General features: G+C 30.1%; 1 protein-coding gene across 5 annotated transcripts in view; it reads right to left on the reverse strand.

The window, feature by feature from the left end:
• The window catches only part of LOC114127245 (filamin-A), a 24,727-nt gene extending 15,943 nt beyond the window's left edge, over positions 1–8,784 (reverse strand). For 3 of the 5 annotated variants that reach the window (XM_050199878.1, XM_050199876.1, XM_050199873.1), the window contains exons 1-17: positions 8,186–8,575; positions 6,526–6,650; positions 6,061–6,405; positions 5,889–6,000; positions 5,617–5,804; positions 5,361–5,519; positions 5,132–5,260; positions 4,820–5,038; positions 4,521–4,749; positions 3,739–3,798; positions 3,471–3,512; positions 3,282–3,400; positions 3,079–3,214; positions 2,894–2,998; positions 2,681–2,825; positions 2,384–2,463; positions 2,130–2,297 (exon numbers count right to left, since the gene is read on the reverse strand). In XM_050199878.1, the coding sequence (XP_050055835.1) occupies positions 2,130–2,297; positions 2,384–2,463; positions 2,681–2,825; positions 2,894–2,998; positions 3,079–3,214; positions 3,282–3,400; positions 3,471–3,512; positions 3,739–3,798; positions 4,521–4,749; positions 4,820–5,038; positions 5,132–5,260; positions 5,361–5,519; positions 5,617–5,804; positions 5,889–6,000; positions 6,061–6,405; positions 6,526–6,650; positions 8,186–8,549 (2,725 nt within the window). In that variant the 5' untranslated portion in view covers positions 8,550–8,575. Of the gene's footprint in view, positions 1–2,129; positions 2,298–2,383; positions 2,464–2,680; positions 2,826–2,893; positions 2,999–3,078; positions 3,215–3,281; positions 3,401–3,470; positions 3,513–3,738; positions 3,799–4,516; positions 4,750–4,819; positions 5,039–5,131; positions 5,261–5,360; positions 5,520–5,616; positions 5,805–5,888; positions 6,001–6,060; positions 6,406–6,525; positions 6,651–8,185 lie in introns of all 5 variants that reach the window. The other 2 variants (XR_007603843.1, XM_050199870.1) reach the window with 2 other exon arrangements.
• Positions 8,785–12,916: the final 4,132 nt, after the last annotated feature.

Below are 12,916 nucleotides of genomic sequence, written 5' to 3' on the forward strand. Positions count from 1 at the left end.
ACTTTTTTAATTTTATATTCAGAGTAGAAGAATATTTTTAGGAGTATTTCGAATGATAAATTATAATATTTAGTTAGTATTAAAATTGAGATGAGTGAAGTCGAAAACCCTTGATATTCTGCAATATTGTTTGTTATTATATCTCCGAGTCTCCGCTTATCATAACTTTTATGTTTTTATATTTAAAATAAAAATATACGTATACTATATTATTTATATCTCTATTGCAAATAAAAAAAAAATACTAGGAAATGTAATTTTCATCATTTATAGAAAAATAATAATTTCAAAAATTGTAATTGTTGTTAAATAATAATAAATATATAATAATATATTTATTATATTCATATAAAAATTTAAAACCAAATTATTTTCTAAAAAAAAAACCAGTAGAATGTAATAAAATTATTGAACTAAATTTTAAAATTATTATGTTCTAGTTATGTAAAAATAAAAGTAATTAATATATTTAAAAGTATCACAAAATAACACCAAACACTTACTACCAATAATAACATTTATATAAATATAATATGTTATATATATATATTTCTATATTGATTTACATTGAAAAAATTAGTTACCATGTCTAATTTTTATTTACTATGTTTAGCCCCTCCACCACAAATGAAAAATCCTTGGTATGCTACTGTCCACTAATATTATAATATGTCCAAATACGTCTTCAGTTTTCAATATTTTATATATAATATATATAATAATATTTTTTTTATATTACAAACGTAGGTAGATACACATACTTATTTTGGTACCTAAATTTACACATTTGAAACTTTTGATTTATAATAGTATAATAAGTGATTTATACGTATACATGTACTGTGTAAATACATACGTACCTATATGTATTATTTGCTAAGTAAAAAAATACAGATGTACTCAACACATGAATTAGGACACTTATTATATATGTGGGAGTTGAGTTTTAATGCTGTTTTGTTTTTATTTTTTAAACTGTGATGAATCATTGAATACACAAACAAATTTGGTCAGAGTTTTACCTATGACTGTAAATCATAAATTGTGTTAAAACCTTTTAAACTTCTAGCTTACATGTTCTTACAATTTACTCAGGGCTATGAGTTATTAGTTTATGTTTGACATTGACTAAAAATTATTAACAAAAGGCTATAACTGTGACGAATTGTATAATAAATAATAATATAATTAGTCAAACTGTTTCGTAACAAGCTTTTATTTTATATAGGTAGCCATTAGAATTTATCTCAATCATTTAATTATTTACAGTACCTAGTTTTATTAGTCAATATAACTACTTATATTTGGTAGATAACATCTGTATGAGAATAGCAAACGATTGTATATAATATAATTATAAATAATAAACACAGTTTGTAATGACACAATACTAGTAAAACGGTGTGAGTTTTATGTGAAATAAAGCACTAATATCGTACAAAAAATCTATCAATTATAAGTTATAACTAATTAGGTAGGTAATGAAAAAATAACCTAGAAAGAATTAATCATAGACTTACAGTATTCTAATTTATAAGTAAGTAAAATAAGTAAGGGACTTTTAGATCTGGAAATTAGTAGATAATTATAATATTCAGATCTATGAAGGAACCGAGAAGGATAAGAGAAAAATTCATAAAAATGTAGATACCTATAGGTAAATATTCACTTAATATACCTAGTTCATAATCCATACACTCTATAGTTAAAACAAAACAATTACATGCAATTATTATGTATCTATATTTTTTTTCCATTATTATTTGCATCTACCTATATTGGCTATATTGATTACTGAATACTGAGATAAGTATATAAGTAGGTACTGAAGTACTCAACTACTCAAGTACATTAAGTACCTACAAATTATACTAACTTATTTGTACTGCTTCATAATTAACTAGATAGGTACTTACTTAATTCTTTATATAAATACTAGCTATTGTAATAATACATTATGCTCTTAAATTACATTAAGTACATGATGTATTCAGTAAAAGTTAGTGTACATTCTAACTGCATTACTATAATTTTAGACTCTATTCGCCTCATTTAATCTTGTTAACTTAATTGTGGGAACCTTCTTTTTCAATATTTTTAACAATAATGAATATATTAAAATATATTACCTGGTACTTGTTCGTTGTTAAATTTCATATCAACTAAATGAATAAGTGCTTTATGTGGAACAAATGAAGCCAAAAATTTTTGATTGCCCAAATTTCGAACAAAACTAGTGACATGTCCTCCATTTACGAGAATTTCTAAGTTACCAGACCCTGCTCCTGATCCATCAACTAGATAGCAAAGTTTAAACATGTTAGAAACCATTTTAAACATTTTTATTTCTGATTTAGATTCAACTCCTATAGTTCATAATTACTTTCAAATTCTACTGGTTCACCCACCACTCCATTCGGTATATGTCCAACTTTAATGGCATACACATCATATGCATGACTCCTGAGAAAATAGTATTTAAAGAAACAATGTTAATTTTTTTGAATAAATAAGAATAAAAAAATATTTTTTAGATATTATATTTCATTAGATATAAATTATAATAAAATTATAAAAATAATAATAATATTATTAATATAATAATTTTAATCATATTATATTATACGTCATTAATAATTTTTCATAAACACAAATGTTTTATAAATATTTTTAAATTTACCTGAATGGAGAACCAGCAACTTTAGTGCCATTAATTTTTACATCAATTGAATGTTCCCCAATTTGTTCAGCTGTAAATTGCGCTAAAATATGACCTTGCGCAATATTCCTAGACATTCTCACAGGAATCATTTTATTTGATGGATCTGTTTCAATTCAAATATATCATATAAAAAATGAACTAAATATTTTTGTTGCCATGAAATTAACTTACCAATCACTGTGACATTAATATTGGCAAGTACCTCATCAGAATTTATGTAAATCGTTGAATACCTATTTATGGGCATGAGTTGCATATTTTCCCCAAAAACTATATCTGTAAAAAATAGAATAGATATATAAAAATAAAACCATTGTTACTTGTTAGCAATAAATAATAACAAAAACTATTCTTACCATTATTTTTTAATTTTGATGGAGATAAAGCACTTTTTGGTGATACATAACTATGATTTGGAGATAGAGAACTAGGAATATTTAAATGTAATGGTGATGAGATGCTATGAAATCCAGATTCTGAATGATTGGTTGACTATTAAATAAATATCAAAATATATCAAAAAATCGGTTAATAAATTATTATTAAAAATGAAACATACTTTAAACACACTACTATGCAGATGATTAATAGGAGAAGAAGTGAATTTTGGCGATTGTAGAGGTGAAATAGGTCTAAGAAGGCCAACTTTATTGTATTCACTAGAAGAAGTAAAGTCATCTAAAAAATATTAAAATATAATTTATATCTAAATATAAGTATCATAAGTATAAAATTCTAAGAATCTTACTGAAAGCAGAAGAGCTGTTTCCATTGACTAATTTTGTTGGTGCTAAAAAATAAATGTTTTCTTAAGTAGCAATAATCATAATTACCAATTACTATATAGTAGTTCATATACAATGTACTATATATTATATAGGTATAGAAATATAACTATGTAGTATGTAACATATGAATTTCAATTATTCAATACGTTTACAGTTTTGCATCATAATTACTATAATAATATAACAAAGATTTTATAATTTTAAATGTAATTTAAAGATAACACTTACTCATACTCCTATGTCGTTTGATGTCTTCTTTTGTACCAACTCTAAGAGGAAATGGACTTCCTACAATAAATTATAAATTTTATAATTTATAGATAAATAATCAATATTTCGTTAATTAAATTTCAATATAATATTAAGTTGATTAATATTGGTATTATAAAGATGTTTGTAACTTATAAACACCTTTAAAAAACTGTAACAAATATGATAGAATTATTATTATATACCTATAGTTAGGTTCAATAATGATAATAATGAATAATGATCATTATGCACAACAGATTTTTTTTTTAATGCATTGTCATTCTTTATTTTAATCAACTTTTCAAGGTCAAGAGAAAAAAGTTATTATTTTATTTTACTATTTTGAAATTTCAATAAAATACGAAAAAATAATAGATCCCTACTTCTATTATCTTTATAATGTGTTTTTATTTCTAAATATTTTTTATTAAACTAATTACGAGTTAAGTATAATTTGTAAAATTCAACTTTAACTATAAGAAATGCACTCCTTCACATATTAATATCGTCATTCAATGTGCATAACACAATTAATAAATATCAATGACAATTTATTTTGTGTATGAGTAGTATCGAAACAGAAATTAAAATATACATAAGGGGAGTAGAATAAAAGTAATATAATAATATGAAATTCGATTTATTGAGAAAATTTGATAGTAAATTTTAGATGTTTAAATAGTAACTTAATTATTAGAAAAACAGTGATAAATTTAATTTATTCATATTTTATTACTTTTTTAATCTTTTGTACTTGCCTTTAACAGTTGCTCCGTTAAAATAAACATAAATTTTGTATTTTCCAGGTCTTCTAGTGTGCAGAGAAACGTTGTAAATGGAATTTCCCAAATGGTCAATCGTATGCGGAAGCGACTGTTTATCGTGAACAATATCAATTTCTATTTTTCCTAGACCACCCGTTCCTCTGGCGTCTAAAGTCCAATTAACTATACTTCCCGCAATGGCTGGTCTATCCAATCCAAGCAACTAAACAATAAAACGGTAAAATCCAATTATTTAGTCAGTGGTCTTTCGACGTGTCTTAAATTTATATTACCTTAATGCCGTTCGGGTCGAACACAAAACAAGTATATGGACTACCCTGGATTAACTGTCCGCGGTGTTTCACAGCTATCGTCCACTCTCCCGGTTCGTCGGGCTGGAACGTCGTCCGGTATGCATCTCCCGATTCATTTACCGGACATTCTAATTCTCGACCGTCCGGACTCATGGCTAAAACTTGAATATTTTGAGCTTTGGCACCGTTACAATTTATCTGGAAATAAAAACCCAAAATCAAACAAATAAGTACGTTAAATTATTATAGGCACGTGCTTTGCGCTTTCGCGGTTATACACTGGAAACTCACCTGGACTTCGACAATAGATCCAACTGCGCATGGTTCCATACCCGAGTGTTTGATTTCGGACACTTCAGGCATAGCTCGTATAAACATTGGGCACCCTTGGATCACATCGTCGCCATTGAAAATCGTAATCTGTGCGATAAACACAAACATTAAAAATTAAAACCACGGACCGTGTCGACTACGTATACGTATAATATATACATGCAGCCGGGGGAAAACAAATGCATACCTTATACATTCCAATTATGAGTGGCACGAACGTGCATGTGCCACCATTGGATTTTAAATTCAAATTACACGGTATGGTATTGAGTTCCGGTCCAATAATTTCCACCGTGACATCGCTCGGGTCTACTTCTGTATCCAAAAATGTCACTTTAAAACTAGTCTAAAAAAAAATTGTCGTGGATTTATTATTACGTTAAGTCTGATTTACATTTACTCGTGATTAACAAGTTAATATTGTTTTTATTCAATTAACCTACTGGTTTATATACTCTGGTGGTGTGGGTGTCACTATGGGCGCGCACGGTATGCGATGGTCGGGTGCGCGGCTTTACCCATTGGAAATTAGATACATAAGACATCATGCCTAAATGCGAAGCGTTCAGACTAGACACATCTTTGGCTTTCAACAGCGGTTCAACGCCTAACTTTTTGCCAGCATTCATACCTATGTACGATTATACTTATTTTAGTAAAAAGAATAGAAGTAAATGTTTCACGGATTAAACTTTTATACAACATGGTTACATACCAGCGTTTAAGTTTGACTCCCAGACCTCCGGGTCGTCGTATTTTTGGTATTTGGCCGGGACACCGAGTGATTTTGTCAATTCACACAATACAATACCGTCTTTCCAGTCGGTCTAAAATATACAAACCAATGAATTTGCATATTTGTATTCAAAAGAACGAAAAACACTTACCGTGAAATTAGACACCGTATGAGTTTTTAGTTGACTATTCACCCAGTTCAACGTGGCTTTAGTACCAGGACTCTTTTCTTTCATAAAATAGGACAAATACGTCATGCCCGATAGTTCGTCTAAATAAGGTGAAGCTAAATATTCGGGCTCTAGCACCATGGGGATGCTGAAATGATCTCGGGCCAATTCCATAGCACGGCGGCAGTTGTTCACGCTATCATTGGGATCTAAATTTTTCCAATGAGGAAACAATCCCGGTTCACAGTAATCCAACAAGGACGAAAGACATATTCCGGAATTCCAGTCCGTAGTGAAATTGTTCACGCGGCATTCCGGTAGTACAGACTATTCATACGTAACCAATAGATTAATAATCATAATTTTGCAATTTTTAAGATGATATTATTATAATATTTTAAATCAAATAGTCGTAGGTGTAGTTATACTCATACGCAGCTAATTTACCTTGAGCCAAGCCAACATGAGCTTTTTAGGTGGAAATTTCGATCGCCCGATTTGATAACGAACAATCAGTGACCAAATAAGTCCTAAAATTAATTTCAGATTCCCATTAACTATGTCTTCGTTTCCTAAAAAAATAAAAAAAACATAATACCATAAAACAAGAAAAACAACTTGCATCATCTAAAATTAAAATATATAAGAAGTCGGTTAATGTTCGTGTTTTTTTAAACTTCAAATGTTTATACGAGTGATAAGACTATAGTTTATGAATTAAAATAAAAGGTACTTAATGCCTAAATAACCCGATTTTTGAAATATATATATTTCAAGGTGCCTCTGTTTATTGTCCTTTTGGTTGATACAAAATGCGTGCAAGTAAAAAAAATAATGGATATATGCCCCGCCTATATAATAGGTATACCTATAATTGTGGCTGATATCGTAATATCATTCATTTTCATGAATGAAAAATTACTCGATCATAATATTATTATAGAAGCATGGCGATTCTAGTATTATAGCATGTGAGGTCAATACACCTACATGATTAACTATTGCATACTTCGCTCAGTGTTTTGTATAACACTCCCTATTTGGCGATACTACCCAACACCTGTTCGACGTCAAAAACTAAAAAATCATAATCCAATACGAAAATAACTTGTAAAAATCAATTGACAGTGTTAATCCAGGATGTTTGTATACGAACGATCATATTCAATACTATATTAAAGTTTAATCGAAGGCAAAATAAAGGCATATATAGGCGTGAGTGCGCAACACACGATGAACGCAGTGCGCGCGGTATGCAAATACACCACCTGCGGCCTACGTCTTATCACACAGAGAAATGGCTTTTAGAACAAATTAATATATACGATTAACAAAATTTACAACTAATTATTTCCTCCAACAAATATCCAAAAAATTAAATTATGATTTGAGAAAATCGTCTAACAACGAATTAATTTGAGAAAAAAAAAACAGTTTTATGGTTTAATGAAAAAAAAAAAACTAAAAATCAATACAAATCTACATTAAAAGCGAGCTTTATTATTTATTTATATTTTTGTTTTTGAGGTCTCCTAAAAACGAAAATTACCAGTTTTAATCGGGTTGTTAGATGGGGGTTATAGGTTCTAGATTGAGAATGGAATGTACCACCTGCAGAGCACACCTATATGATCGAAAGTATGTATATGTCGCGGTGACTAAAATTGTATATACACACCCACAAGTTAAGAATGAATCGCGAGGTTTTTCCGGCCACCTGCACTGTCTAGCAATCTAATAAAAAGGCTCATCCGGAACCAACTGCAAAAGCTTTGATAATAATTATATATATATATATAGATACTGATATGTAAATCAAGTGTTTAAAGCTATTAATATATATATATTAATATCGCGTATAAAATAGAATAAATGTCACAGTGACTAAAATCTAATACACACGCCCACGAGTGAAAAGGTAATCGCGACATTTTTCGAACTAACCGCACGCAAAAGGCTAGTCTGGGACCGATTTCAAAGGCCTTCGATAACGATATCAGATGCGCCCCTGCACGTACATATTTACCGGCACATAAATCATCAAATGCTCATTTAAAATATTTATATAGCTGGCCGCGGACGTAAGTATAATAATATAATTACGCACCTATGTTGACCAGCTTGACGCCGTCGTCTGCGATCGCCGTCAGGGCCTTGGACACGTTCTCCAGCATCTGGTGCCGGTTTCCGGGGTTGTGATTCCACGTGAACGCCTTGCGCTTCTGGAGGCTCTCGACCAGCTCGCAGAGGACTCGACCGTCGCGCAGGTCTTCCGCGAGGTTCGACACCCGGTCGGCGGCCGGCACGTGCTCGTTCACCCAGTTCCTGAACGTGTGCGCCTGTATGTCCACCCACTGGTCCTCGTGACCCTTGATCTGCATCGTCTTGGCGGCGTGACCCTCCGGGCTGCGGGCCACCAGTCCGATGTGGGACGATAATCGCGACGGCGCGGCTGAGTCGGTGCGCATCATGTTCGGCGCGCTGCTGAAATCGTACTGAACCGTCTGCCACCGCTGTACGTATGTGCGAGCACGGGCCGCCGCCGTCGCGCCGGGAGAAATCGTATTAACAACAATATATAATAATAATATGAAATGATATTATTCGGATGGGCGTGGGTCCCGCCGCCGCCGCCACAGACGGCGATGTATACCTCTACCTGTAGCGGTCCGTCGCTCGAAATGGAAAGTGAACGCGTCGCTCCCACCACGGCGACCGGTTGCGCTATTGCCGTACTAAATGCACTTACAATTATTATTTGTATACAAATAAAACGCGCGACAAGAGACGAGCGAGTATGTGCTGTACTTACAGTAGGTACATCACCTATAATATGTAATCGCATACAGCATGTGTCGCGCGTCTTGTCCCGGAGTCGTCATTGGCTTTTTCCCGCCGCAATGTTCCATGTTTTTTTGGAAAATCCGTGTATCGTTACGACACGATAACATTAAACTATCCACCAACCCTTAGTTAGAGGTTTATGCGGATTGCTTGCCATAACGAGGATCGTCATATCCTTTTGGACGCATCATCTTCTACTAATCTATACATATTTATTATAATATTATAATATTATACAATAATATTGTAACTGAATTAAATTATTAAAATGTAAAATACTTGTTCCTTGTACTTTCAAATGTTATGTTCACTTAACTCTGGTCGGCAACAACCCGTATTTTTAACAATAAATTTATATGGGTGGTGTGAGATTCGCGAGTAAAAGTGAACATAATTCGATTTGGCCGTCTTTCGATTATTATGCAATATTATAACTTGTAATTTTCTACGGTAGATTCCGTTATAAAAATATTTGTTTTAGAATTTTTTTTCTCCCATTGTAATATAATAAATGAATATATTATAAAAAACGTAAAAACCCATCGCCCGATTCACGTACAGAAATCAGACGTTTTCTCGCTTCCTAAAAAGTGGTGTTTTCGACTTTTTCTCTTTTATCAACACACCATCAATATTTAAATACTTAATTCATAGTATTTTTTGGATAATACATTTAATACATTTTTGAACAAAAAAAAATAAAACCCTCATTTGTTTTCACCATTCAAAAACATTTGAAATACTTGGTAAAGCCGATTCATATATGGATTTATTAAAAATTGTAATACTATATATAATACAGTTTCTATTCAACAATTATATTTTAATACGGTTGGGAAAGTTTTGAAGTTTCCGGAAGAATCGAGCCGCGGGTAGAATGGTTGATATATAATATAATAATTATATAGTACATATACTATATAGGCTAACCGTGGCTATATATGTGTGACTTGGCGAGTATTACAAGCACGGTGAGACACTCTGTATACAAGGCTATTCTTTTATCGGTTTACGTTCGTATAATGTATTTTGAGTAGTATATATAAATATACAGAGTGTTTAAAAAGTCTATATAATGCGTTTATGGTGTATCCATTATGCCATTATACACATTATATCATACTCGTATTATCAATTTACAAACTTATTTTTAATTTATGAAGAAAATGTGAATATAATGAAACATTTAATGAAATATTTTTTTTCAAAGGTATAAAACAATCGAGTTATTATTCTATGATAAGAACTGAGAACGTTACCTATACACAGCTGGGTGCGTTGAAGGAAAAAACGAACATTTAAACGTTTTTTTAAGTCATATACTATGTATATGGACAATAATAATATGTTATACACGCAACCGATGCACATGAATAGAAGAACAAATAGTATATATGATTTAACAACAGTTGCATTTAAAGCATGTGTTTATTTCAGTAGTACTACCTGAATATTATAATGTTATGCATATTAAGCACCGTGCAGGGACAGTGATGAAATACTGAATGATGGGCGTAACTATGTAGATATACTTATATACCTACTCGTTTTAAAAATGCAAAACAGTTAAAGAAACGTTAAGTCGTAGTGTTGTCTTCGTCTTACGAAATACGAATACGAAAAACGAATACAATACGGCAAATTTGTGTTAAAAACATTATATTATTCTTTATAATGTGTTATCGATTTTATTATAAAATAAATATGAATTTATTGAAAAATTGAAAAATTTAATGTCAAGAAAATTAATTATCTAGAACTGGCTATAGGCTTATATTGACATTTTAAATTTTTAAGCGAAGCATAAGCATTTTAAAACTGTAATAAATAATAATGTACATAGTTACCCACCTATTATTCGCTGAAATTAAAATATCAATACATCTAGTCTACGGAATGCCCTAGAATCTAGATTGGCTGGATAAAATTCTTACCATTAAATTTTATAATATGACAGTTTACTATAAGAATGAACCACAAAATAGATTCTTCATAACGCAAATTTGCTTTATTTACGTTTTCGTAGCGAGGATAACACTGAACAAATACGAGTACATATTATTCGATTTGAAGTTTGAACCGACTATTTTTAAGGAGTTTGATGTAGGCAATTTCCCAATAGTGTTCAGTCGTATACCTAGTTATATGTTGTATAAATGTGTTCATGGTTACTAATTGTTATTTATTACTGGTTACTGAAGTGTAAAATAAATAATATGGAGCTTATGCACTGTAGTTGACGGTTAATATTTTTTTACTTAAAACCATTTACTTTTTTTCCATTAAAATATCGACATTCAAAAGAAATTTGAAAACATATTTAAATCAGTAATGAAGTTAATGGTATTAAAATTGATCATACTTGATCATACCACCAGAATAAATAAACAAAAATATTGCTTGACTTGGAAAAAAATTAGAAGGGGACTCACCGGATGTTAAATGAAAGAACGTTTCACACAAGATTAAACGTCATATTACTGTGGACAGCTTTGCCCTCCATACCCCCGTCCAGTCACTAATTACACCAATACAAATATACAATATTACATTTATTTAAAAAATATAATAAATAAAAAGAAAAAACACTGATTTATTAATTATAAATTATTATTATTAATAAAATATAAATATTTGAAATATTATGGCTATTTTATTTTGCATCAGAATTGACTGATTAATTTACTAATAATTATATTGCGTTCAAAGTATTCCGTTTTAAAAAAATAGAAAGAGTACGATAAATAAGAAGGGGGACTCTATTCTTCCCTCAAATCATTACTGAAAATAGGTATATTTTCGTAAAACAAAACGTTCTACATTACCATGTCGAATTTATATTCTTAAAAATGTAAGAAACCATTAGTTCACTATTGATTCATTAAATGTTAATAATTATTTGTTAAATGATTGTTTATGAAACCCGGAATCATAAAATTGTTTCATATCAGTATCTGAGTACCTATTTGAAATTCGAATCATATGTTTACTTCAATAATATTAACTGTAATCTCAAATATTTTAAAATGATTTATTAATATACCTATTATATAGGAATACGTGTATATTTATTGTTTATTGCAATAATGTACCCATTCTCAAGTCCTGACTAATCCATTGTAAGGTCAACTGAACTTATTGTTAAACAATATTTTTTTATCTTATATTATGAAAATAAGTGATTTGCTTTATACCCATCATATAAAAATATGTTTTTGTAATGGTCAATGTATTTAATTTATATATTATATAAAAAAAATATATTAAAATACCTATCATCTTATATAGAGGTCGTATTATGATCAAAATATCAGTGTACACAATATAAAATTTAATGATTGCAGGCTATTGTATACGTGAACTGTTTTTACAAAAGTTGGCCCTGAAGTCGAATTCTTAACCGATAGTTTCTTTACGTTATAGTATACTATATAATATTTTAGTTGTCAATGAGTAATGACCAATAATAGTATTACTGTACAGTTTGTGTCAATAAACGAGTAATTAAAAATGTAAAACTATTTATTACAATATTAGTGCTTTGCGCGTATAATAATTTGAACTATTTAATTTTAAATCTAAGTAGATTTGTTGGAAACAATGTATAATGGTAAATATTATTAATGAAAAATGTCCTTTTTTATACATAGAAAATAAACAATTTCTAAATTCTAATGTTCATTTTCCTATTACTTACTTACCTATACCATGGACGGCATATCAAGGTATCTTAGGTATCTAAGACGCACATTGCACATAATAATATAGATGATTCACACGTTTTTCGACGGCTACTGTACGAACACATCTCTAAAACTCCCATTGTGTGTTTATATGTTCATCTTGATACGTTCGTGAAATCATAAAACAGAATAAATTTACTAATTTACATAATACAATAAAATAGTCGCGTTATGCGTCGTCTGACTGTTTTTATAAAATATATTGTTGTATTTTATAAATAAATAAGTACCTATGCAAGCCGACAGGTGTG

This window comes from Aphis gossypii, chromosome 1, assembly GCF_020184175.1.
Source record: "Aphis gossypii isolate Hap1 chromosome 1, ASM2018417v2, whole genome shotgun sequence".
Classification (NCBI taxonomy): domain Eukaryota; kingdom Metazoa; phylum Arthropoda; class Insecta; order Hemiptera; family Aphididae; genus Aphis; species Aphis gossypii.